General features: G+C 39.5%; 1 protein-coding gene across 33 annotated transcripts in view; it reads left to right on the top strand.

Moving 5' to 3' along the window:
* Positions 1 to 27509, top strand: part of TRPM3 (transient receptor potential cation channel subfamily M member 3) — a 798781-nt gene that overhangs the window by 606239 nt on the left and 165033 nt on the right. For all 33 annotated transcript variants that reach the window (XM_029202614.1, XM_029202612.1, XM_029202616.1 and 30 more), the window contains 2 exons: positions 3516 to 3690; positions 23974 to 24097. In XM_029202614.1, coding sequence (XP_029058447.1) covers positions 3516 to 3690; positions 23974 to 24097 — 299 coding nt within the window. The remainder of the gene's footprint in view (positions 1 to 3515; positions 3691 to 23973; positions 24098 to 27509) is intronic.

Raw genomic sequence — 27509 nt, 5'->3', positions numbered from 1 at the left:
GTAACCGGGTAGTAATAATGTGATATAGTTTCCCTGGACATAGAGTTTTGTTTGAAAACCCATTCTAGAACCTGTCTCAGAGGCCTCAGTGGGCTTCATAAAAGAACACAAACTGATGCTCTTTGCATATATAGTGGTCCCTCAGTATCCTTGGGGGATTGGTTCCAGCCCCACCCCCACAGATACCAAAATTGTGGATGCTCAAGTCCCTTCTATAAAATGGTGCAGTATTTGCATTGTAGCCTACACACATCCTCCTGTACACTTTAAATCTTCTCTAGATTACTTATAATACTTAATACAACATAAATACTATGTAAATAGTTGCCAGCGCCCGGCAAATTCAAGTTTTGCTTTCTGGATCTTTATGGAATGTTTTTCAAATATTTTCACTTCACAGCTGGTTGAATTTGTGGATGTGGAACCCACAGATACAGAGGGCCACCTGTGTATCAATGTTCTTAATTTAGGGTGGGGCTTTGTAAGGGTCCATTAGCAAGATTTTTATGAATAGGCTTCAGGAATCCATGAACTTTTGAAATGCATAGAAACATTTTTGTGATTGTCCTTATGAGCATTTATTTTTCTGGGAAAAGGATCATTAGCTTTCATCAGATTCACAAAAGTTTTCAAAGATTCTTGTCTCCAAAAAATAGGCTAAGAACCATTGCTTTACGTCATTACTAATTATTTGATATCATTTTCTTTTCTCAGAAAAAAGGTAATACGTGTGATGGGTGTGTGTGTGTGTGTGTGTGTGTGTGTGTGTGTGTGTGTTGACAAAAAGGCTTAATGTTACCATATATCCATATATTGGCATGTTTAATTTACACAAAGCATATTTTTAGGCACGGCCTGATTCTCTACCACCTATAACTAAGAAAATAAAAAATGCTTTTGTTTTAGGCTATAAGGGTTTTTCATTGTCTGTGGAACAAATTTCCATATATTATCACTAAAGGAAATGGGAGAGAATTTAGAGGCATAGATATATTGGATATATTCAGTTTATGAAAAAATAGATGATATTTTGATACTTTACTCCATCCAATTTTTAGCTCTGGAATATATATCTGAATTAATGTAGTTCTTTTCATCATTTCAGTTAATTACAGCTTCATTTCAAATATAGGAAATCTGACCATCTAAATGCTTCTGTATTTCTAGAGGTTATAACAATTTGATTTATTGATAAATATAACTGACAGCTTATTGCTCTCAAATCTTCCTATGAAAATTGATCCTTTGCACCTGTGTTTCCTCTCAAAGAGAGGAGAGTTTTCCAGCCATCTTGCCTATTGTCTGGTAGACTCTGGATCACTGGAACATTCTAGAAGATCCATTCTATGACTTCTTCCTTCACGAGTGGGTCACAGTTGGTCTGTGAGTAGGAGTAAAGATCCACTGATAGAATCAGTGCTCAAGAATCAGAATTTGGCCAAGGCCTCTCTTAGAAGATCCTAGAAATAGTCTAAATGATATCCTTTGGTATAAAACAATAGGTATAGCATATTGTTCCTTGACATGAAACAATATGAGAGCATGTGCTAAAGAAAAGCAAAGGGAAAAACTAAAAAGCATAGTATTTTGGAAATACCTTATAAAACCACTTTAAACATTTAAGTTTATGTTTAAACTTGAAACATAAAATACTTTATAAAATAACTTTCAATGTGCCTTGGAAAAGAGTCTCTTTTCCAAGGCACATTAGAACATAAATCCATATAGGGGTGGGTATTTTTTATGTCAGAAAATTCTCCTCCAAAAGAAGTGTGCTGTATTAACATTTCAAGTTAGCCCTTAATCTTTAACGTGCCTTTCAACAGGAACTTACTTAATCCTCATAAACAATAGCAGTGGGAAAGTGTCTCCTTCATAGACACCCCAACAGAGCTTTAAAGTGGCCTTTTGTCTGCGTCATTAGAGCTTCTGGGTCAAAGGAGAATAGCATGACCTTTTACTTCCCTCTCCTTGGATTTGAAGGAATAATTCTCAAAAACTCCCCATTCACAGAAAACTCTGATGGGGCTACAGGTCATCCCTCTCTCCCAGTTCCTTCTGGGGAACAAAAAAAAATCTTGGCTTCTTGCCTTAATCAACAATTGTTATTTTCTTACATTTTTTAAGTGTAGATTTAAAACAGCACTCTTTTTTTGTGTAACTGGCACTTTGGACCATTCTTTACAGATGAAAATCAAACCATGAAAAACACTGACTTATAAGAGATAAGGCCCTAGGAGACTGATGTACTTATACTTTAGAAGTAAAACAGGTCACACAAGTCTAATAAAATCTCTTACTAATGGAGCAAGAAATCAAACACCAAACTGTTATTTCTCATAGGGAAGCTGTTTCTAGATAAAAGATAAAACCATAACAGAAGGGGGAAGAGGAAGGAAGAAGTGAGGTGATTAAGGGCTTTTTTCAGTTCATATTTACAGAAGTGGTACAGAATCTTGACTCTATTTTTTAAGATAACTGCTTTGTGTACCTTATAAAACCCTTTCATTTTTATGGCACTGCCCAATTTCCTAACTATTCTGAGAGGATAGAGTGCGAAAATACAATGTGGTACCAAATTGAGCAAAAAAACTTATTCAATGAACGATGATACTTGAGATGTCACTTGAAAACTAATTTAATTTCTTTCTCATCATGTCTCTCATGGACATTTGTTTTTAATACTTCTCTTTACTCTGTTAGGTTGAACATATATAAGTGTTGATGCTAGGGCAGTTCTTACTTGAAAACAGCAATGTCTATGGCTCAGCATAAATAGCTGAAATCCCTTAATTCAACTGAATTCAGAAAATGTTTGCCCATCGTGTGCCTGGCACTTTCCTCAGTAGTGAAGGACACAATAATGGCAGAGGGCAGATGCCATATCTCCTGAGTAATTTATTATAACTATTCTAGTGTTAAGAATCCATAATCAAGCTTATCACCTATGGTCAGAAATAGATAGACCCCTAATTTTGCCACTGGTTGATTCAACAAGTTAAAATATGCCCCCAGCTGATTTTGGTAGTCTTTAATAATAAGAACCATTTAGGCATTTTCTTAGCACTGTGATGACTTCAGGGAGGTGGCATTTTTTTAACTTCCCATTTTTCATATAGGAAACTGACCCTTGGATCCATGTGAGACTTGCTTAAGATCACATTTAGCTTCCAGTCTTTTGGCTGCTGGCCCAGCACTTCTTCTACTAACCAATTCCTTTCCCACCCTCCTCACTCTACGCCTCCCCTGTGAGGTATAGTTATCAGCTCTTTAAAACCCCGGCACCCTGGGAGTTGCGGGAAGAGGGCAGAGTCGAATGGACTCTCTAGTGGGAAAATTCTGCTAAAGGGTTTTCTGTACATTTTCGCTCCGTATGTTAGCCCTTCATATGTTGTTACCCTCCCCCATGCTCAGTAATTTTAGTTTGTGCTTTTTGTTTCTCTTTTTGTTTCTTTGGTTTGCTGGCTTTGTGTTCTTTTCTCTTTTTTTCCTTTTCTTTTCCTTTTTTAATGCAGGAATCGGTCAAGGCGTTCCAGTGGTGGCACTCATTGTGGAAGGAGGACCCAATGTGATCTCAATTGTCTTGGAATACCTTCGAGATACCCCTCCCGTGCCAGTTGTTGTCTGTGATGGGAGTGGACGGGCATCCGACATCTTGGCATTTGGGCATAAATATTCAGAAGAAGGCGGGTAGGTAATTTTCCAGGCCCTAGAGTTGACCTGTGAGTGCTAAGCTTGTGTTCCAAGCTTGGAAGAGAGGGTGTGAGTTGATTGATCACTTGGCATGGGAGGGAGGTGGGGAAGAACAGGGAAACATATTCTACGTGTCCTGTGAAGTGGGCAATTCCATGACAGCTCTACTAGTCCACACTGATGATACAGAGAACTAGGGGAATGGAGGGGTCATAGGATGTGGTCTCCTTTCTGTTCTCTTCATTTTCCTTCTCTCTTGTCCTCCTCCCACTGAGGAGAAACAGGAATTGGGTTTTAACACATGAAGCACAGCTAACCTGGACCATACAGTACAGGTTAGTAACTCTAGAGAAGCTATAGGATGTGCAGCTTCCAGGCTCGACCTCCAAATACCACCTTCCCCAAGCTGCCATGTGTGTACAAATGCTAAATGTTTACAAAAGCATTTGGTGGCCTGTCCCATCAGATCCCTCTAGACTGGCTTGGAAAGTAGATTCTCTGTAATGGTAACCACTCTGTCCTGTGTAACCTGCTCTTGAGCCCCTCACGCACTTTCCTTGGTCTAGCAACCCCCTGATGCTGCTCTCAACAGTACAAAGTACCCAACCCCATGGAGGACTCCCTTTCATGGCCCTCCCCCCCAAATCTGAGACCCCCTCAGTGAACCCTGAAGTGCAGGCACTCCTGCAGATAATTAGATCAAAGTCATCCATCTGAAGGTGTGAATGACTCTAAGGAAGGAAACTCAAGGGAGCAATTGAAGCTTTAAATAAGGGACTTCGTAACCTAATTAGTTCTCCTAACACACGAAAGTAGTGGGAGAAAGAAACCCCGAAGGAGTTGGGGGTCTTTTATTCATTCCTTTCATAAATATACAGTGTCTCCTGGGTGCCAAGCACTAAGATATGAAAAAGAATAACAAGCTATTCCTACCCCAAAGAGTTCATAGCAGTCTTGTAAGTAGACAAGCATATCATTATAATAATAGTAATAACAGGTGAGCTTGCCTACTCAGGCCACTCCCTCCCCCACCTCTCTCTCACCCAGCCTGACTTAAAATAGACTCGGCATGGCAGCTTAATACCCTCTCTGTCCCCAGTCCTCCTCTTGTCTTTGCCAGCAGCCCAGCACTCTGGGTGAGCCATTAAAACAGCACACTTCCCTGGTTAGTACATGAACTTAGACATGCGAAAGGAAGACGGTTGGAGACATAAGACTCTCAGCTTAACATTGCAAACATTGACCGTGACTTTAGGCCCTGTTAAAGCTTTTGATACTAAAAGAAAAAAAGCTAATTTTTGTACGCACCAAGTTGGAGTTTGCTTACTGGCAAATTCAATGAGGTTACTGTTATCTTCTTCTTTAATAGTGAATATCAGTCACATTTGCCTATGTGTCCGCATGTCTGTTACCAAAAAGAGTTCGAGATCCTCAACTATGCTTTGCTTTTAGCCATAGTTCTCATTGATTTAAATATAGCAATTGGTTCTTTATTCAGAAATAGGTTAGAGAATGTACACTGTTTTTAGCTTTGCTGCTTCTTTTCTTTTTAGTGCTTGCAATTATTTTGCTGTATCCCTAAAAAGTAGATTCAAGTTTGCACTCAGAATGCACATTTCGTTTTCAGAAACCTCAGCATTTCAGGTTTCCAGGTCTATATACAATGAAAGTCTGGACCTAGTGCTTGTTTTTTGTCATTCTCTAGGGTTGGGTACCTTGAAAAATATTAAAATCTCTGATAAGTTGCTTTTCCTGATTCTGTTTTAATATAGGAGAAATGTTATACATTTTAGAGCTGGGTAAGACTCTGTATATTATTTAACCTAGGGGAGAGATACACAGAGAAATTAAGTGTTTTCCCAAGGCCACACAGCCCATGATCCCAGGCCATTTCTGGTGTATTATAAAAATTCACTGAAATGTGTTTTGTGGTATGTGCCCTAGTGTTTCTCATATAGTACTTCAGTGATACTATCTTTTAAATATATAGGTATACTTAAGCTGCCTTCAGTTTCCTCTTTCTGTTATAATTTAATTTTTTTATTATTCTGTATATTCAAAAAAAGGTAAAATCTATGCATTTCTGGTTGTAAACCAACATCCAAGCTGATCAACTCTACATCATGTAGATTCTTTTCTTTCTCACACCCAGACCATCATACTTCAACTCCAAAATTAAGAGTCAGAAATACCATGCCCTTTCATGCGTGTAACTAGTGTGAAGATAAAGAGTTAAGACATAATTTTATATCTTTGGAATTATTAAAATTAAAACTTCAGTAATTTTCAGAAACATTTAGAAATGGTTATTAAGAATATAGAAGACTAAAAAGAGCATTATATTTGCCAGTCTAAATATATATGTATATATTTTAAAGTTATGATTAAAATACGCTCTGCTTCAGGAAAGCAGTTATAAGTTTAAATGATAAAATGCATTCAGAATGTTTCTGTGTGCCTTCTGAATAACTGCCAGAGTTAATCATGTTTATTTACCTTGGTAAGAAATTGTCCAGCCACACATGTGCAGCCAATTTTAAAAATCATTAGTGTGCTTTATTATATGCTCGGAAAAAAATGGCCCACCTGGACTTCATTCATCAATACGGATTTCTTCTTTGATTTTCAACAAAGTCCAACAGAGTTGAGACATGTTTCACTGCAAATAAATATAAGTGCATAACTATATGTTCATATAAACAAGTCTATATAAATAAATGTGTGTGATCGTACATATACTATTGAACATAGGAAATATACATACCCTGTTTATTAAACATGAATCAGGATTTGACTTATTTTTCAGTTACTTTGGTAATTTAAATATGATTTTTAAAATTTTAAGTTCATTTATAAGTTGTTAAATAGTATAGGCCCAAGCACTATAAATTTTTATATTCAGCTGTAAAGCTTTTCAATTTTATAATCCTGGAGGAGTGAATAGAATTTACACACTTTGTAGTTTAACTTTTTTTTCCCATCCCAGAGCACAGGCTCCGGAGGCGCAGGCCCAGCAGCCATGGCCCATGGGCCCAGCCGCTCCACGGCATGCAGAATCCTCCCGGACTGGGGCACTACCCTGCGTCCCCTGCATCGGCAGGCGGACTCCCAACCACTGCGCCACCAGGGAAGCCCTGTAGTTTAACTTTTGTGAACTTGATATTTTGACTTTAAATTCCCTGTTATTAACTACCTTCCAAGAATATGAATTTGAAAGGGAATCGCTCTGGAAGCAAATTATCATTGCAAATACTGATTAACTTGTGTCGATGAGATTACGTGAGGCAGAAAAAGTCAGACTGTATCTCTCCCAATGCAAATGGGTTTGGATAGACTAGAAGACAATTGCAATTAAATTCTTATTTTTATCTTTTCTCCCCACCTCTGTTCTGTGGACTATACTACCAGAAAGAAATGGTCAAATTTTGTTTTTTTCCTTATTGACATATTGGATTTTCTATTTCTCATCTGTCAGAGTTTAGAATGAGTCACAAGTCACTTTCCCTACCTAATTTCATTGCTTTAGAAATATTATCAAATATTATTTCTGAATCACAAATGACTCAGCACTGCAGACATAAATAGATTGATGCTATCTAAGTAACGTTAGATTCAGTTACCTCAGGTTTTTTGTTGTTTTTTTTTTTTGCGTTATGCGGGCCTCTCACTGTTGTGGCCTCTCCCATTGCGGAGCACAGGCTCCGGACGCGCAGGCTCAGCGGCCATGGCTCACGGGCCCAGCCGCTCCGCGGCATGTGGGATCTTCCCGGACCAGGGCACAAACCCGTGCCCCCTGCATCGGCAGGCGGACTCTCAACCACTGCGCCACCAGGGAAGCCCTACCTCAGTTTTTAAATACTAGGATTCCCGTTTTTGCTGTGTTGACTAACCAAGATGACCAGCATTACCCATAGTCAGGAGCACCTTTCCGGCTGTAGGTTTCTGAAGTTGAAGTCAGAGATTACTTTGCTTGATAATTGTCAACCCAAGTCTCAGATTGCAGAGAAATGTGGTCTAGCCCCTCATTTATCAATTAGTGAGCAATGACCCACAGATGAAAAACATCAGCATGAAAAAGGCATCTGAATGAATGTGAGTCCTGAGATGATTACCCCATTCATCCAAATTGTATTATCAGTGCTTATGTTTATTTTGACAAGTTTGTCCCAAAAATAATCTTCCGGATTTACCATTTTTAGATACCCTAGGCAAGAAGCAGAACTTGCAGTAACAGAAAGCCTTAAAGTTTTAAGTAGTCATAACACTTGGAAAGTTATTAATGGGGCAAACACCAATAGACTTCACATCCTTATGTGCCAGTGGAATTTGCATCAGGTATTGTGAAGAATAAATGAGCAAAGCCTTGCTCTTGAATACGGGAGATAAATATTGTATTTGAAATAAAAGTCTGATTTGCCTGTTTAAAGGGAGCTTAATAGGGTCCCTACATTTTTGGATTAGCTGAAATAAAGGCATAAATGGAACACAAAGTAGAAATGAAGAAGGAAAATTTTGCTGCATGGCTTCAGATTATATAACTGTATCCTACCAGAGATGTGACAAGTTTGTTTCTCTCCAAATACACATCAAAATGACCAAGGACAGGAGAAAGTCACCAGAAAACTAGTCATTTTAGAACCCCAGGTGTTGGGCTTCCCTGGTGGCGCAGTGGTTGGGAGTCTGCCTGCCGATGCAGGGGACACAGGTTCGTGCCCCAGTCCGGGAAGATCCACATGCTGCGGAGCAGCTGGGCCTGTGAGCCATGGCCTCTGAGCCTGCATGTCCGGAGCCTGTGCTCCGCAACGGGAGAGGCCACAGCAGTGAGAGGCCCGTGTACCAGAAAAAAAAAAAAAATAGAACCCCAGGTGTAGACTGTATTCCCTAGGGCATATCATTCTGTGTGGTGGCCACTCTTTCCTTCTGCTGCTCAAGAGATTTCCAGCTAAAGCTGAAGGATGCCACAGGCCTATCATTTGTCTCTGTAAGATCTGCTGAAAGAAAGTAATTGATCTCGATGGTTTGTATTCCAGCATGATTTAGACATAATGGGAATGTCAAGTGAGAAGGAAGGAAACCAATAGCAGGCATGCCAACTTCAAGTGTCCATTTTATTTTTTGTTAATTTCATCTTGCCTTGTCTCTTTTCTAGAATTTTCTATAAAAAGCATGTCAAAACTGGATTCTGTTTTGTGACCTCAGAAGGGAAGTAAGAAAAATTGGAAACATCTTGTACAGGCACAGAATACTGGTGGCTTTATTTATAAAAAAGTGCTGGTTTTGTAAACTGTTTCCCAAGTTAACATTTAACTGTTAGAGGATGGGCAGGACGTGGCACTGTTGAGGACTTTGGAGATTAAATGGAGATATCCAACACAGGCATGAGTACAGATAGCTAGAAGGTCATGTATGCTATGATAAATGTATAAAGTGTTACCAGAGCACAGAGCACTTGAGTGTGGCATTCCTCATGAGAATCTATTCAGTGGAAACTGTTTTGTTAATTATCCTCAAAATGGCAATGTAATAACTCTATTGCTTCTCTTCCCCTTTTCCATCAAAAACTATAAAGTGAGGGTCAGTATGAATGATCAAGGAAAAGCTAACATACGAACCTCTTTTATGCACGTCAACACAGAAAAAAGAATCAATCTGAGTAGGACTGAAGGAAAGCTGGTAAAGGGACAAATTATATGAGACAGTATGGTGTTTTGTGTGGTGGTGTGTGTGTATAGATAGATATTATTAAACTGAATTTATATATACTCAAATTCAATGTAATGAAATTAATTGATATATTAATTTAATACTATAAAATTTAATTTTATATAATTAAGTATATATACTTATATATAAATGATAATAATATGTGTATGTATGTGTGTGTTTAAATTTTAAGTGAAAACTTAGATGTAGGACTTATAACCTCACTTTTCAAATCAATCAGTCACCAGGTATTTTTTGAATGCTTGTTTTAGGCCTTTCCTAGAGAGGTATAATCTCATTTGAACTAATATAATAGAAAATAATTTTCAACTAGTTGTTAGTTACTGAATTCTAAAAGGCAGAAAGAGGCAGAGGTTGGAGTAGATGGAGAAAGTTTCATAAAGAGAGTATTACTGTGATTCTTCCCTCTGTGGAATATATAAATATATAGTTACATGGATACTTATGTCATTGTATCCAAGTTCCACAAGGCTAGAGTAGCTTCATTTATTTAGGAAAGTGCAAAATAAAATAAATGTTTTTGCCTTAGAGTTTGCAATTTGGTCCCTCCACGTGTGCCAACATGGAGAGAATGAAGCATCGACTTAAAAAAAAATCTAGATAGTTCATGGAGGAAAGTACCAGTGAAAACTTTTATTGATATAAATTGGCCGATAAGTTCTCTACATTGATTAAATTTACTTTAGAATTGCTCAACTCCAAGTTGGGAAAATGTGGTCTTGAACATAAGGAGCAAACATGAGAAAAACACAGAGCTGGGTAATCCATTACCGCAAAGAAATCCTTTTTAGGGAATCACTGCCCAGAGCTTTTAGATACCCCATCAATGAAAGTGAAGACTTCAGAGGTACCAGTTGTGTTCCCCTGAGATTTGCTTAGCTAACTCTCGGCCACTTGTTATATAGAAAACTTTCAGAATAAGCATGTGGTTATCACATTCCAGCATGCCTGAGAATCATCTGGAGAGTGAAAGAAAAAGTCCCCTAAGCATCCTGATTCAGTGTAGCTGGGCTGGGGTGCCGGAAACTGTATTTGAAACCAAAACCCCAGATGATTCCAATAAGAGTGGTCCATGGACCACACTTTCAGAAACTTTTTTAAAATTTATTTCATTGAAGTATAGTTGACTAACAGTGTTGTGTTAATTTCTGCTGTACAGCAAAGTGATTCGGTTATACATATGTATATACATTCTTTTTCATATTCTTCTCCATAGTTCCCTGTGCTACACAGTAGGACTTTGTTGTTTATCCATCCTATATATAATAATTTGCATCTGCTAATCCCAAACTCCCACTCCATCCCTCCCCCATCCCCCTCCTTGGCAACCACAAGTCTGTTCTCAATTATCTGTGAGGCTGCAGAAGCTCTTTTAAAGTTTATAAAAATTAGATTTCTCTTTATATTTCTCTGGTGTTTCCAAAAGCAGCTTCTTCACTTTCTATGCCTCATGTGCAGTCTACTCACACAAGTCATTGCATTGTTACCACAAGCACTTTGTACTCTCTGCCAAACTTTGTCTTTGGAACCCAGTTGACTTGAAAAGTGTATTTAGCATGAATCTCCTCATTTCTTTCTTTATCACAGCTGTTCTTGGTTCCAAACATCTGTCAGACTTGAAAATTCTTCCCTTGAAGAGCAAGCTATAGCTCTTCATACAGCATAAAAATATGCATTTAGACAGGACTGGGAGACTTCTCTGTTAGTATTTTTATTTATATGGATTTCTTAAAGCTGTTCAGCTCACCTCCCTATTTCTCTTGAAAATTATTTCCTGAGTAGTTCAAAAGGTATGAACAATTTAAAAAGAGAAAGAAAAGCAGATGAGAAAAGCAATAGTACTTAAAAGTGAAGTGATGCTAGTTGGTTGTGAATGATGGCTCTCAGCTGTTTGAGAAGCCACTGACAGTCACTGGGGCCACTAACTTCAGCATTAGAAGGTATTACCTCACTTTCCTTTAACTTGACAATTGCAATGGATAACCATTTAAGAGTCCCAATTTCCCACTTGCCTCTAGTATTGATTTTCACTTCTTTAAAGCCCCTGGACCCCTTCTCAAATGAAATCTGTGGTACAAGTGCCATTTATAAAACAGACAAGACACAGGTTTTCTCTGTTGAAGCTGGGGTGGAAGGCCTAGACCACTGGTTCTCAACTTTTACCTTGCATCAGAATTACCCAGAGGGCTTCTTAGAGTCTGCATGCCACAACTAAAAAAAGATCCAGCATGCCACAGCGAATCCCGGGTGCTGCAACTAAGACCTGGTGCAGCCAAAAAAAAAAAGATTAAAAAACCATTAGCATTAAAAAAAACTACCCAGAGGGCTTCCTAGAATGAATTGCCAGGCCCCACCACAGATTTTCTAATTCAGTAAGTCTGGTTGGGGCCAGGTGATTTGCATTTCAAAGGAGCACCCAGGAGATATGGGTACTGTTGGCCCAGGGTCCATACTTTGAGAACCTCTGGCTTAGCCTCCTTCTCTCTGCCTGGTTCTCACCCACTAAAGCAGTTGTGAAGCAGCTCTGGAGCTCATCCTCAAAATTCCAGGGGCTTCTTTGTAGAACCCAGTTGAAGACCATTAATCTACAGGTTAAGTCCACATTCCTTTACTTAAACTCAGGACTCTTTGCATTCTGGCCCCAGCGTCCCTCTAGAGCCATCTCAGTGAAACTTCCATTTACCTGAAACCCAGCTGAACTGTCCCCTGCACTGCTCTCCAAGCACAGCTTGCTGCCATAGGCCTCTCTGCCTTAGCATGAGATGTCCATGTACATTTCTTTACCCACTTAATTTCTAGGAAATTTTTCTTTCTGAAATCCAATGCATAGTTTCTCTCTCATGAGAGCTTTAAAACCCACAAATACATTTAAAACTTATCTGGGTGAGGTGCAGATAATAAACTCTCCTGGTATTTAATCCCTCTACCTTAGAGGAAATGAATTCTGAATCAACCTGGCTGACATTAGAACCTGCAGCTGCTAAAAATACAGTGTATTAACATCTCACCGAGTGATCATTAATAATAGATAATGTTTGGAATGTTCTTAATGGATTTCACTCAGATTCCCCATGCAATTCTCAAATGTTGATTATGAGCCACAGGATTTATGAAAACTATTTACAGCAGTAACTACCTGCTTATAAAAGCTTCTTCATCCAGAGAAACACTAAAGATACATTAAAGTAGGACTTCAAGGTTAACTCAAGTTTGTACTTCTGAAAAGTACAAACTAGAAAAGTCTCCATTCAGTTTCAGTAAAGCCTGTCCTTTATTGTCCTAATTGCTGGACAACCATCCTAGAGTTAATATACATGTTCATTGTGTTTTCTGGGTTTATTCAATGTAAATGAAGTGTCCGTCCATGAGCAGTGACCCCCTAAAGGTCTTAAATAAGCAATAAAGAATCAGTTCTTCTAACTCCATGGAAACCACAGTTCAGTGTCTTAGAGACAGGCCTAAAATTTGGAGCTCTTTGACCCTATGATCTTATTGGTTTTCACCATTTGACAGTATATTTGAGATTTATTATCTCTGGTAGAGGGATGACAAGTTTTCATCTTGAGTGTCAACAATAATCAACCAGTAGTGGCTTCCGAGGATGATGTGTTGAGAGTGATTCTGAGGCCACATCTGGACTCTAGAAAGATTACTGTGGTAGATTAGCAATGATGCAAAGAAGGAAATTTATAGTCCAAATACCATGGATGTCTATTCTTATTCTTGAATAAAAACAAAATCTTTTAGCTAGCCTGCGCATATCGCTACCAGGCACGCATCAAGCAGCACATTGAATTATGAAACCAGGGGAAAAATAAGAACCTTATCTGCCTAAAAGATACTTAAGAAATACTCAGTTTTTTTATCAACACTGTGAATCACATCAATCTTTAAATTATCTGATGATATGAGCCTTTTCACACAAGCATAATGCATAGGATATGAGGGACAAGAAGCTCTTTATTGTGGAGTGGTGCTGTTTGGAGCCGGACTGAGGGACAAAGTGCAATTGCCAATGGATAATGTATTAGAAAAAAGAATAACTTTTTCAAAAAGTTAGGAACTAATTCATCACAGAATACATACAAAAATAGAGAAAATTATATTTGCCCCAACATCTCATAGAGTAAGATATAGGGTTAGAAGGAATACTTTGACAAATGACTTTGAAAGAGAAGTGATATTTACCACTCCCTTTTCCTCCACACCCCTGACCCTCCCCCCAATAGCATACTTGAGGAGTTGAAATTACTATTTTTTAAAGCTTCTACATGCAAGAGCCTGATTTAGACACTTTATTTCATAAATGCTGTGAGGTAGCTATGATAATTATCTCAATTTTATAAATGAGGAAATTGAGTAGAGAAAGGTTAGGAAAGCTCAGTATCGCACAGCTAGAGAGTGGTCTGCCTAGGAAGATTAGGGCTGGAAACTCTGCTTGTAGCAGCTACACCATGTTGCCTCCTAGGAAAATGGGCCCCAGGAACTGCAGGAGGTTTACTTGCCCCAGAGCTGAGTTACTCCGAGCAACAGAGGAAGCTGCACCCAGCTTCCATCTTCTCCTTCTTGTTTCACATGCTGGTTAACTTCTCCTTTGAATTAAATGTTGGACCAACGTTTAAAGCATGTCAGTTGAAGAGGTGCCAGAGTTTTTTTTTGCCTGCCCGAGGAGCCTACACATCTCAGTCCAGCTCTGATTCTGTCTCTCATACAGGGCCTAAAACAACAAAAGTTTGATTATTCCTCTTGCCTGGCTATGTGCAATATTCACTGATGGGATTTCACTTGGAATGAAATCAGAGGATGTGTTTTCCTTACAGCTTTGGCAGCAGAGAAGCTACCTGACCATGTGGCAGTCCCCATATCCTCTGGCAACAATTCAGTTTCTACTCTTGGGCACATTCATAACCAAAGGCAAAGAGAAGAATAGGAACTGGAGAGATGCAGCCAACACTGTTCAGGATTTCTCACCTTATGTCCTGCTAGTCCCTAAGGTTGAGGATTTGGCACCTCTGCCTCAAGAGCAGCGCTATCCAATAGAACTTTGTGTGATGATGGATATGTTCTGTATCTCTGCCGTCCAATCAGATAGGCAGTGAGCTCTTGAATTGTGGCTAGAGTGACTAAGGAATTGAATTTTAAATTTTATTTAATTGTAATAAATTTAAATTTGAATTGCCACGTGTGGCTAATAGCTCGCACAGCTTTGGCATTTCTGTAATAGGATTCTACCACACTAGGAACCCTTGAAAGTCTGACAGATTTCCAATGTTATTAGAAATTGTTCCCTTCATTTTTAAATTACATTCTTTCATCCAACCAACATTATGTACTCAGTCATTCAATATTTTTGGACACCTACCATGTTCCAGGCACTATTCTAGGTGCGGGCAAAAACACACCTGTGAGCCAAATAGACAAACATTTCTTCTGTTGTGGAGCTTACATTTTAAATTTTAGCATGGTTAGATAGATAATAAGTAATATACATAATAAATAAGCTTGTAGAACATTTTAGAAAGTGATACACTATGGGGAAAAGGAGAAGGGTGAGGGGAATCAAGATAAGGAGGTAGAGGAAAAGCCTCTGTCTACAGCACGTCTGTGAACACTGAGAGAAGGAGTACGTAAGTAATATAACATGTAGTCCATGCATCCGAGGAGTTAGAGTTAGGATTTTCTTAGATTAATCTGTCTTTCTTTATGAAATGCCAAATACAAGATGCACAGCACAAAGCTTGTCTTATAATAGGTGTTAACTGCCTCTCTTAGCACCACTCTCAACCCTACCTCACCACCTACCTTCTGTTTCCTTTTGTATGTGTACCTAAGCCTTCTGTTTTACTATATCTGTCTCAGGATTGTAGAGTGGGTTTTAAAAAGTAGATAGATGTTAGATAGGTAGGTAGGTAGATAGATAATAGGTAGGTAGGTCGGAAGGTAAGTAGAAAGAAAGGAATGTAAGACACATCACTCTATGGTTAATGGTAGGTGAAATTTGCCAGAGAGCAGACTGTACCATCAATGTATGTGCATCTTGCCCAATTATAAGCAGCTTCTCTAAGATCCGTCTAACTACCTCACGTTGCTAGATGGAAACCCTCAGGAAAAGCCCAGGTGAACAACTTTTCTAGGCCAGATGCTCAAACAAGATGAGAGGTACTATTTCTAACATGTCTTAGCTAATAAAGGCCATTTGTACCTGGAGTTGATCCACAGTAAAACTTGGGCAAAGTAGTTTGGTCACTTTTCTACATTCCATTCACATCTTCCCCAACTTTCTATCCAACTAGTGCTTCCTGAAAAACATCAACATCAGTCAATTATAGCTAAGTAGTTTAACATGAAATATCACGTTAGGCCTTCTAATTGTTGAGCAAAATAGTTATTTGCCTTTTAATTAATTTTAAAAGGAACTTGGGACATCTGCTAAGTTAAGGGAGTAACTCTGAGAAAGTAGTGGATCCTTGAAATCACCTTACTCAGTCTTCTCACATATAAGATATATAACATCCTGTCTCAGGGATAAAACAGAAGAAATCTCCTCTTGTATCCAATCGTTTAAACAAATCACTAACTTTACTACACTGAGCTGAGCCTATGTATTTAGGTTAGTATAATTCATTTTCGAAGATTATTCCTTCTTATTCTCTTGTTCTCTAAGCCCAGCTCTGATGCTTTCAGCTATGTAATCTTTAACAAGTCAGTTTACCTGTTCAGGCTTCAGATTCTTCATCTGTAAAGTGGTTGTTCTGAAGTTGTATCATTCCTTTATCCTGAACTTCAAATTCCTCAATAGAATTTTCGGATTAGCACTTTTCCTAGAACACACAGACTCTAGAAATATCAAAATATAAGCTTCAGGAGGAGGTCATAGTCAAGTAACAGTTCTGATACTAACAGCAGTTTGACTTCAAGATGACATAAAATTATCTAGAGTAGTGGTTTTAGGTTATCTTAGCATCAGTTGTTTGTTTTTACATGACATTGATGAACATAATACAAGAGCTAATGAACTCTCTTCATTGATACCCTTCTAAGTGGTTTTGAATTATAGCCTTGGGCTTCCCTGGTAGTGCAGTGGTTAGGAATCCACCTGCCAGTGCAGGGGACACGGGTTCAAGCCCTGGTCCAGGAAGATCCCACATGCTGTGGAGCAACTAAGCCTGTGTGCGACAACTACTGAGCCTGCGCTCTAGAAACTGCAAGCCACAAATACTGAGCCCGCATGCCACAACTACTGAAGCCTGTGTGCCTAGAGTCCATGCTCCACAACAAGAGAAGCCACCACAATGAGAAGCCCACACACCGCAACGAAGAGTAGCCCCCGTTTGCCACACCTAGGGAAAGCCCACGCGCAGCAACGAAGACCCGACGCAGCCAATAAATAAATAAAATAAGATAAAATTAATTAATTTAAAAAAATCTTAGCCTTTTCCATCCCATTCACAGACCTGCTCCATCCAACTTTTATAGAAATACTGCAGTTTTTCCCTCCTCCATAGAATTGGTCTCCTCCAGCTAATTTGCATATGCAATACCTTGCTTCAGCCCTGAGCTGGGCACATCATTGGGATTCCCTGCAGGTGCGAAAGCCCCTGGGGTATTTAATAATAAGAAAAAACTGCTTATTATTGAACACCTACTATGTACCAAGAACAGTGCTAGGTGCTTTCTATGCCTTATCTTTTTCCAAATACATCAACCTACAAAGACATTCTACCCCCTTTCAGCAGATAAGGAGATGGAGGCTTAAAGAGATTGAATAACCTGCCTCAGGTCCCTCAACTAGTAAATGAAAGAACTGGATTCCAACCAAAGGCACCATATCATAGTGCTTTAATTATAACATTCCATCTTCTATAGAAGATTGCAAAACTGATCTCACTCCTTCAATGTATGACATGTAATTAGTTGAAAAACTGTAGATGTATGTTGAGTTGATCTTTTTAATTTTAGTTTATTTTATTGTAGTATAGTTGCTTTACAATTTGTTTTAATTTCTACTGTACAGCAAAGTGATTTAGTTATACATATATATAATCATTCTTTTTCATGTTCTTTTCCATTATAGTTTATCACAGTGAGTTGATTTTTATGTGATACAATTACTTCCATAAAAAAAACACCAAGATCTATGTGAAGGAATTATCTTGATATCACTGAAATCCTTAAAGTCTTTAAATAGTTATTGAGCACTTTTATGGGCAAGACATTGCCCTAAGCATTATGGGGGAGACACAGTGAATATGCATCTCCTCCTGATGAGCTACATAGCAATTCAAATGGGGAAAACAGTCTCCAGAAGTAGAACCAAATATAGATTATTGAGTTTGGTGGCCAATTCATTTCTAAATACCCTTTGAGTTTAAAGAAAAACTAGAATATTTCTTAGAGATGGATCTGATTGAATGAAAAACGATCAAGAAAATCAGATTGTTGGGGGGCGAGGGGCAAAACCCTGTGCCACTTCTCTCATTCTCCCAAATAGGTTTGAAGTCCATCCCAGCATGAGGAGCAAAGGGGAATGGGGAAGACCACCTGGTTAACTGCCACAGAGTAGCTAATGAGTAGGCAGCTACACATTCACTCAGTCCACAGATACGCTTCTAGAACCAACAATGAACTATGTACTCTTCTAGAGCTTAGGTACAGGAAGTGTGAAGATGCATTCACTCCTTCAAGGAGTTCATAATCTACTGGAGGGAGACATACATGTAAATAAATAATTCCCATACAATATAATAATAGTAGTAATTAATATGTATCCAGTGCTATGGGAACATCAAGAGAGTGGTAATCAGAGACTTTCACACAGGAGGTGGACTTGGAGCTGAATTATGAGTGATGAGCCTGAGTGACAGGATCAGATGTAGAGAGCATTGCAAGCAGCAGGTACAGCAAGTTCAAGGGCATAGAAGCATGCAAGAGTCTGGTGTGTTTGGGCGATAATAGCATTTTATAGAATATGTGTGAGAGAGTTGCAGGGGATGAGCCTAGCTGGGAGAGAGGCCATGATAAGACTTAAATGCCATATGCAAGTTGAGGTGTTATCTTGCTAGTGATGGGAAGCTATTGCAGGGTTTTAAGAAGGATATGATAGAATCTTATTTGCCTTGTAAGAGAACCATTCAATCAACACCATGGGGAATATAGTAGAGGACATAGGGAAGAAACCAATTAGTGATCTGTTAGTACCATTTGCATGAGTCACCTCTGCCTGAATCCTTGGCCCACAAGATTATCAACACAATAAATAAATACTGTTTTACATTGCTAAGGTTGGGGTGTGTTACCTATTACTAAATGACCAGAGTATGTTGACACACGATCCTGTGAGTTCCTTGAGGCTAGGACTGAATAGTGTTCATCTCTCTACCTCTAGCATAGTGCCTGGCACATAGTAAACACAATATTGTTCGTTGAATGAATGAGTGAACGAATGTTTAGGTGCTGCCTGCATGGGATGTTTGCAAGGCTCCATTATAATTAAACCTCCAAATCTAAGTATCTCTGTCTCAAATGTAAGAAAGAATGGTGATCTCTGACCTCTCTGAAGTCAGAAAGTTATTTCTCTGACTGCACACCTGGCGAGCCCAGTGGTATAAGGATTGGAGTGTCCTTATACCACTGGGCTCTCCAGGTATGCAGAGCACTGTTGATCCCAGGGGAGAGCTCTGCATTACACACAGAGGCCCTGGCCACTGGTTGTGCTACTTGACAAGAAGGGCTGGTCAGTGACGCTTTCCTAAGGAGCATTGTAGGACTGAGCTCTAATAATAGCAAACGTTTACATAGGACTTGCTGTGTGTCAGGCACTTTTCTAAGCATTTTGCAAAGATTAATCCATTTAACATTCACAAGTCTATAAGTACTATTATAATTCCTATTTTACATATACAAAAAATATGACTTGGAAATACTAAGTAATTTGCACAAGATCACACAGCTAGAAGTGACATTTGAACTCCAGACATCCTGGCCCTGGTGACCATGATGCTTTTATTCATGATGCTCTCCTGCCTCTCTGGGAAGAGTGATGCTGCTACTTGTGACCTCAGCCATTTAGGAAGAACTGATAACTTTTACTAAAGAAGAAAGAGAAGGAGAAAGGGAAGAGAAAAAAAGAAAAATACCAGTCTCTGTGACCTTAGACAAGACATGTAAACTTTCTGTGCCCTAATGTTGTATTTAGTACTTTGCTTTGCTTTGAAGCAAATTTCTTTTTTTTGGACCATTAGAGATTCCATGGGAAATGATGTTTTGTAAGTACCAAACAGTGGTATTATTAACAGTCGTTTTTATTTATACAAGTAAAATTTTCTCACATTGTATCTGAATAGGTTAAGAGAGAGTGTCTGTGGGGGCATAAGAAGGGCTCCTCTCCTCAAAAGCCATTAGCCTAAGCCTAGCTGTTTGAGTCCCATTGAATTCTGAATGCGTTTTCCGATTTTTAAATCTAGGAACAAAACTCTGATATTGCAGATAAATTCATTTTGAGAAAAATATGTACATGTGGGTTGAATTGCCAGCATTTGAACAGAATATTAGTAGCAAACTGTGGGAAGTTTTGGTTACTCTGAGCACTGGATGAACACTGACCTATTTCAGATAACTCTGTGACTCATCTGAAAAGCTTCAGATCACAAGTACAGCATTTAAATGGAGACACAAATGCTGTAGTGTAGAGATTTTCCTCACTTCAATGACTACACTTCCTAATCAGAAAGCCTTCTAATTTGAAGTGTACCAAAAATAGCATCAGTACATATGGAACCACAAATTAACAGTTTCCATAAATAGGCACCCCTTTGTCAAAGACCCAATTCTAAAACTAAAATTTTACATAATACTATGACCATGTTTTGGTGTCAAGAAATTTTCAGTCACTATTTTAGTACCATAAAAAGAAATCTAAAATGAGCTTATTTCTATTTTTTGTTCATGATTAAATATAACAGTCAAGATTTTTAAATCATTCCAGTGTTGTGCAGAAAAAAATATGCGAAGAGCTAGGAAAGTAATAATTTCAAGAAAGTAGGCCTCCCAGTATCATAAGGAGTATAGTCACAAAATAAGAAAGGTGTGGTGGAGAAGACAGTAAGAATTTGTGCCAAATGGAAATCATCTAGGTCAGCATAGAAAATACTTGTGGAAAATTAGAAGCAAATGTAATCTTCAGTGCACTAAATGCACTTTTTCGCTATCCTCATTTACCAGTTTCCCCTTATCTTCTCCAAACGTGTCTGATTTCCTTCAGATATTTTCTATGTAACTAAAAGGAAAAGCAATTTCCTACAACAAATACACGCAAATGTCTACCTCCAGTGCGGATGAGTAGGAAAGTGAAAGGCATATTTATAGATTACAATCAGGAAAAGCAACACCATGGAAGGAAGGCTGAATTCAGTAGACCCAACTGAAGCACTGAGATGAGCAAGCTTTGTGCCTCTGCACACATCATTTCACCTCTTTGGGCCACAGTCTCCTCTTCTGCAAAATGGAATTAATACCTGCTTTTCTCACAGATTGTTATGAAGAGCAAATAAGATTATCTCTGTGAAGCCCATTGTGTGTCATAAACACTGCTGCACTATGAACACATCAAACCATTATACAGTATCTTTTTAAAAACAATATCATTAAACTCTCTGCAAAGAGTGTGGGACCTAAAACCTGTCATTTCTCTGTCAAAAGGGGGGATTTGTAAGTGTTTGTGAGCTGTGAAAGGCAAAGAAGCATCAAAAATGAAATTTTCCTCTTGATGCAATCAGGACAGAAAAAGAAGTAAACCAGGAATAACAGTTATTTAATATTTAATGAGTATAACCTAATGCTTTGAAAGGACCAAATCACCTTTGTTCCACCTAAATTCATCTCAGCTCCAGCAGTGACAGTTTTCCTACACTCTGGAAAACACCAACCTAGAGAATTCTTGTACTTCTAGAAGTAGAATCCATGGTTTTTGTTGCTAAATGATTTAACCAAAGCCACGATTTCAGTCAGTTGCAAAATTGGACTAAAAGGTATAAGATGCTTAGTGTCCTTCAGCTCTCCTAGCCACTGAAGCCCACAGTCAGCTGAGTTGTACATCATTTCTGAATTGTTACAAAGTGACAGACTGGGTACAAGTGACAGACAGATCCCTCAAACCGTTAATGACCTCAGGGAACTGGGATTTCATTACAGATGTTTGGCAATAGAAAACAAATTTTGAGTTGTTGTCAAAATTAAACACCTGCAGATGAGTGATTGGATCTATCAAGTGGCTAATCAGGGGAGTCTTTTCTGTTGTTAATCACGTACAACATTTATGTGCACTTGATATTGCAAAAACCTCTAGACTGTCAAGTAGACACATGCCCAGGTATGAGTGCTCATGTCTTGACTCTTACAGAAAATTAATTGGCAACACAAATGTAATCATGTTACTCTCCAACTTAAATCCTTCAATGGTTCTCCTTGCCTGCGGGATAAAAATCCAAATCTCTAACACAGTCTTGAAAATTTCCCATGATCTTGCCCTTGCTTACCCCTTCTGCAGCCTCATCTTGTTCCATTCTTTCTTTTGCTCTCTGTTCTCTAGCCATACTGGCCTTCTTTATTTTCTCCAAACTAGTCCTATTCATGCGGTTTTGTTTGCCAAATATGCTCTTACCACCCCCCCCCCCCCCCCCCCCCCCCCCCCCCCCCCATGCTAAATGCTCCTCCATTCTTCAAGTCTCAGATAAAAGAGCACTTCCTCAAAGAAGTCTGCCCCGAACCCCTTAGATTAGATTGTATTCAACTGTCACAAGCTTCTCTGCTTCTTGACCACTGTAAATTATAGTTGAATTGCTGGATCGTGTCTTTCTACTCCACTGGTGTGTAAGCCCATTGAAGGCTGTGAGTGTGTATATCTCATCTATCCCTGTAGCCCTGGCATGCACCACAGTGTCTGGCACTAAATAGACATCACTAAGCAATTGTTGAATGAATGAATGAATGGATGGTTTCAGAGTGGTTCACAACTAAGAGTACAGAGTCCTCCAGAATAATTCAGTAATCTTGAGAGGATTTGGTATCATTTTTCAACTTTATCTGGATCATTCTCTTTTTCTGAATGTATATGTTCATGATATAAATCTTCCTGGGGGCCCAAAAGGGTAACCGAATCCTCCATCAAGGTGAGTGGCATTCCAGGATCCTTGGTATAATTCTATCATGGGGAGTGCAGCTGCCTCAAAGTAGGGCCACCATAATATCCAGCCTCGTGGGTCTAGGTGAATCTTCACACAATCCTGGGGCACAGCAGGTCAGTGATATGAAGACATTCTCAAGCCTCTCATCTTGCTTTCTTTTAAGAAACAAATAAAGGAAATTTTATAATTTCCTGCTCAAGTAGCCACAGTGATAAAGAGAGGCAGTTGTGTATTGCGAGGTGTAATACAAGGCAGCGTGGTGTAGTGGAAAGAGCACCGGACGAGGAATCAGAAGAACTAGGTTCTGGTTTTGACTGTGCCACTTGTTTTCTGAATGACCTTAAGCATCTGGCTCTTTCTGGCTAAAATATCCTTCCCTTCTGAATTGGACAGATCTCTTGTCTATCAAATTTCTGTAGGCACCAAATGAGATAATAATTATAGTATACTATTTTATCTAGGAGTTGTTGTTGCTTCATGTGTGAAGACAATTTGTAAACTGTAAAGTACTAGGCAAATTAGTCCTTAAGAGAAGTTTTATCTTCCTGATTTTGAATAGTATCTATTAATACAAAGTGAATTTTCTTTCCTGCTATTTGATGGCTGATGGAGATAGACCAGTTCTCACCAGGCTCGTGGTAAAGGAGTTAAAATTAATTGTGATTCGTCCACATGCAAGAGATAATTGAGCTTTAACTTGATACGATGCACCTTCCTTGTTTTAATTCACTCCTCTATAATACGAAAACTATCTTTAAATAAAGTAGTCAGTATAATACCTCTTTATGGGTCAGACTCTTGTTGGCACACAACACAGCAAAAGTTCAACATAAATAGTGAGGACCTGAATTGTGGGCCAGATCAGCTACTACCTTCACGGAATGATTTTAGAGGAAACATAAGTCCTATTTCTCCTCACTGATACTCAGAAATCCCTTACTGAGACAAAATTTTTCTTTCCACAGTTAGACCTGAAGGTGAAATTTAAATCTCCTTCAAATAAGTAATATATTAATAGTAAATTTTTACCAAGATGCAAAGGATTAATTGAGGGTATTTTTTTGATAACAGCACTTGAGCAAGAGGGCATTAGACATATGCCATATGAAAGAAAAAAGGGAGAGCCAAAAAAGAACTAAATCCATCTTCTTCCTTTACTCATTTAGGTACTGAGATGTTGAAATGGATTTATTTTTAAACGCACTTTAAAAAAAAATTATCACAATCAAAATAACTGCTATAGAAAAAAAATATGGGAAGAAATAACTCCTATCTAAAGTAAATCCTCATAATGCTTTTTCGTGTTCTATATTTGTCAGAAATATGTACTAAATAGGAGCTGAGTTAACCCGCTTTCAACATTTTTTCACTGCAGACTTATAAACGAATCTTTGAGAGACCAGCTATTGGTGACCATCCAGAAGACTTTCACATACACTCGAACCCAAGCTCAGCACCTGTTCATCATCCTCATGGAGTGCATGAAGAAGAAGGAATTGGTAGGTAACATTGTGTCCATGGGTGGCAGAGACCTCCCCACATTCCCTCTGTTTAACCATTTTCTTGAATCACACACCCACTGTTTCTCCTTTCTGGACAAGCTCACAACCATCCTCAGCCTCCACTGGCCCCTGTAGCTTCCTCCCTTCAGCAGCTAAGAAACTTTTCTGCCTGGATCTAATGAAGTGTGGGCAGCAGGGTTCTAGCATCATTTGCTACTGAAGCTCACCTGAATGCTCCGATTGCCTCAACCCAATGAGGTGAAGAGAGAGCATGGGTTTTCCTCTTGGAAAATGCTTCAGTTGATACTCTGTTAGGTTTGGAGTTTCACTTGACTTGTGAGTCATGAATCACTGATGTGCTTAGTATCAATGATCTTAGTGACACAGGGTCCAGGCTGATCTGTTCATCTGTACAGGTGGAAAATGGAGAAACGTAGCCAAGGAAGGGTGGGAATTTCTGTAATTTCCGAAGTGTCCTTCAATAACTACTGAAACATTTCTTACATCTGGGGAAAATGTCTGAGAAGTGTGTCAGCACAGAGACCTTCTGTTACGGTGCACAGAAATAACCTGAGCTAACACTGAAGGAGTAGGCGGGGTGCCAGATCTTTCCATGTATTAGCTCACGTGATCTTGGTGACTGTCCCAATGTGAGAGGTACAGTTATTATCCTCACCTTACAGAAGCCCAGAGTCACCTGATGAGTAAATCAGGAACTAGACTAAAAACCATTGGTGGGCTTCCCTGGTGGCGCAGTGGTTGGGAGTCCGCCTGCCGATGCAGGGGACACGGGTTCGTGCCCCAGTCCGGGAGGATCCCACATGCCGCGGAGCGCCTGGGCCCGTGAGCCATGGCCGCTGAGCCTGCGCGTCCGGAGCCTGTGCTCCGCAATGGGAGAGGCCACAACAGTGAGAGGCCCGCGTACCGCAAAAAAAAAAAAAAAAAAATCATTGGTATTTCATCTCTGTGGGAAGTATTTTTATTCAGAAATTGTCTCATTGAAGCAAATGCAGTGAATCACCCACTCTGGGTCGATTTGAGGTAGGCCTCAGTGAGAGGAGACTATTCTCAAAGGCCATGTGAGCCCACCTGCTGATGGGAGGCGAAGGAGCAGTTCAGACCTGAGCAGTAGCCTCACTCAGGCTTTGACGATCTCAAAGTCTGCGTAGGTATCCTGGAGTGATTATCTCCGGAGACGTAGAGGGGCACAGCTCCTCCAGAGGGGCACCAGGGCCAGACCCTAAAAGGCTCAACCACAGGCAGGTAGGTGGTGAGGAGAAGAACTAGAGAGAGCTGCCTGCAGGCAGCTCCCCACTAGACTATAGATCCCTGGGCCTGGGCTGGAACTGTCTTGCTCACGATGGTGTCCCTGTGTATGTGACGGTGGCTGGCACGCACAGGTGCTCACTGAGGCTGCCAGGACGGAGGGAAGGAGGCCGTTTCTGAGTTTAAGGAACTAAATATTTAGAAAAAGAAAGATTTGATTCAAATAAACAAGATCCAACTCCAGAAAGCATCACACAGCCTTTGTGAAAAGCCTTTCAGCAGCTTCTAGGTTTGGGAGGAGAGGAGTGAGATGAGGAGGATGGGGCAACACCTCTAATCCTTGAGTATCCAATCTAAGTAGTCTGGCCGCCCTGCAGAGAGAAGCCCACGTGCAGACTGGGTTCACAGTCATGACCGCTGATGTCCCAGCAGAGCCTCTGCCAATCCTGAAAGTGCCACTGGCGTCCTCCCATCTCGGAGGCAGTTAGCTCACAGCACTTCAGCCCATGTGCTTCCTGCACTCCCAAGGAGGGCATGGAACTGAGCTTCTGCATGCTTGCAGCAGGGATTTTCTCCTAACTGAGGATTAAGGATTTTCCAATGGTAAGGCCAATGACTGTGAAAGCTTACCAGAGCTATGCATTTCAGCAGTCCTGCAAGTTCCTAGAAAGGCAGTGAGGCTCAAAATTCTAGGGACCAGTTAGAAGTCATAAAATCAAATGAGGCTGAATGTACTTTTCTGGGTATTTTACAGGGCTGTTCCCTGGGATTCTTTCTGTCTGATAATTATCTTGTTGCTTAATCATGGCCCCTGCTGTAAGGTCAGCTGCATTTTCATGCGAGATATTTATTCTAAGAAACGTGAGGTATCCCTAGCTCTAGGCTAAGGACATGTGATCTTAACAAGCAGTAAATTGTCCTGATTTCCATCCACATCTGGACAGAAATTAGGATTTTTAAAATCATAAATGTAATTTAAATAATTTCCATTTTTGAAGGACTATGTGTGTGGACAGTACTAGATGCTCTAGAAAGGAGGTGGAAGGAGGTAGGCATTATTTTTCTCAGGGAGGGAAAGAAAGAAACAGGGGAGGGAACTGAGGCTGGGGAGGTGAGGAGATGTGCGCACAGCCAGGAAGAGCCACACTAGGTCTGTCCTGCTGCAGAGCCCAGGTACCTTCTCCAGGCCGCCTGGTTTAGCACACACAGCAGCATTGCTCAGGGAGCTCCTCTTCACTTTTACATCCTGCAAGTTGCTTTTTTTTTTCTTTTCTTTTCTCAGTTAGGTAGTCTAGAGTTTTTATTCCCCCACTGGAGATTTAATCCATCAAGTATTAGGTACAGAGTTTCTTTGCAACTTTTTTTTTAATTGAAGTACAGTTGATTTTCAATGTTTCAGGTGTACAGCAAAATGATTCAGTTTTATATATATATATAAAGAATTTTCAGATTCTTTTCCATTATACGTTATTACAAGATATTGAATATAGCTCCCTGTGCTATACAGTAGGTCCTTGTTGGTTATCTATTTTATATATAGTCGTGTACATCTGTTAGTCCCAAATCACTAATTTATCCCTCCTCCCCTTTCCTCTTTGGTAACCATAAGTTTGTTTTCTATGTCTGTGAGTCTATTTTGTTTTTAAATAAGTTCCTTTGTATCATTTTTTTTAATTCCATGTATAAGTGGTAGCATATGACATTGGTCTTTCTCTGACTGACCTACTTCACTTAGTATGTTATTCTCTAGGTCCGTCCATGTTGCTGCAAATGGCATTATTTCTTTCTTTTTTTATGGCTGAGCAATATTCCATTGTGTGTGTATATATATATATATATATATATATACCACATCTTCTTTGGCATACTTAGGTTGCTTCCATGTCTTGGCTATTATAAATAATGCTGCTATGAACATTGGGGTGCATGTTTCTTTTTGAATTAGTGTTTTTGTCTTTTCCGGGTATATATGCCCAGGAGTGGGATTGCTGGATCCTATGGTAGTTCTATTTTTAGTTTTTTAAGGAACCTCCTTACTGTTCTCCATAGTGGCTGCACCAGTTTACATTTCCACCGATAGTGAAGGAAGGTTCCTCTTCAAGTTTCTTTTGATTTCCTTTACAAATGAAGTGGGATGTCATAT

Source organism: Monodon monoceros, unplaced genomic scaffold, assembly GCF_005190385.1.
Source record: "Monodon monoceros isolate NGI ecotype Baffin Bay Population unplaced genomic scaffold, NGI_Narwhal_1 Super_Scaffold_5, whole genome shotgun sequence".
NCBI classification, from domain to species: Eukaryota; Metazoa; Chordata; class Mammalia; order Artiodactyla; family Monodontidae; genus Monodon; species Monodon monoceros.
The sequence above is the reverse complement of the archived record's forward strand: the minus strand, read 5'-3'. Positions and strand labels throughout refer to the sequence as shown.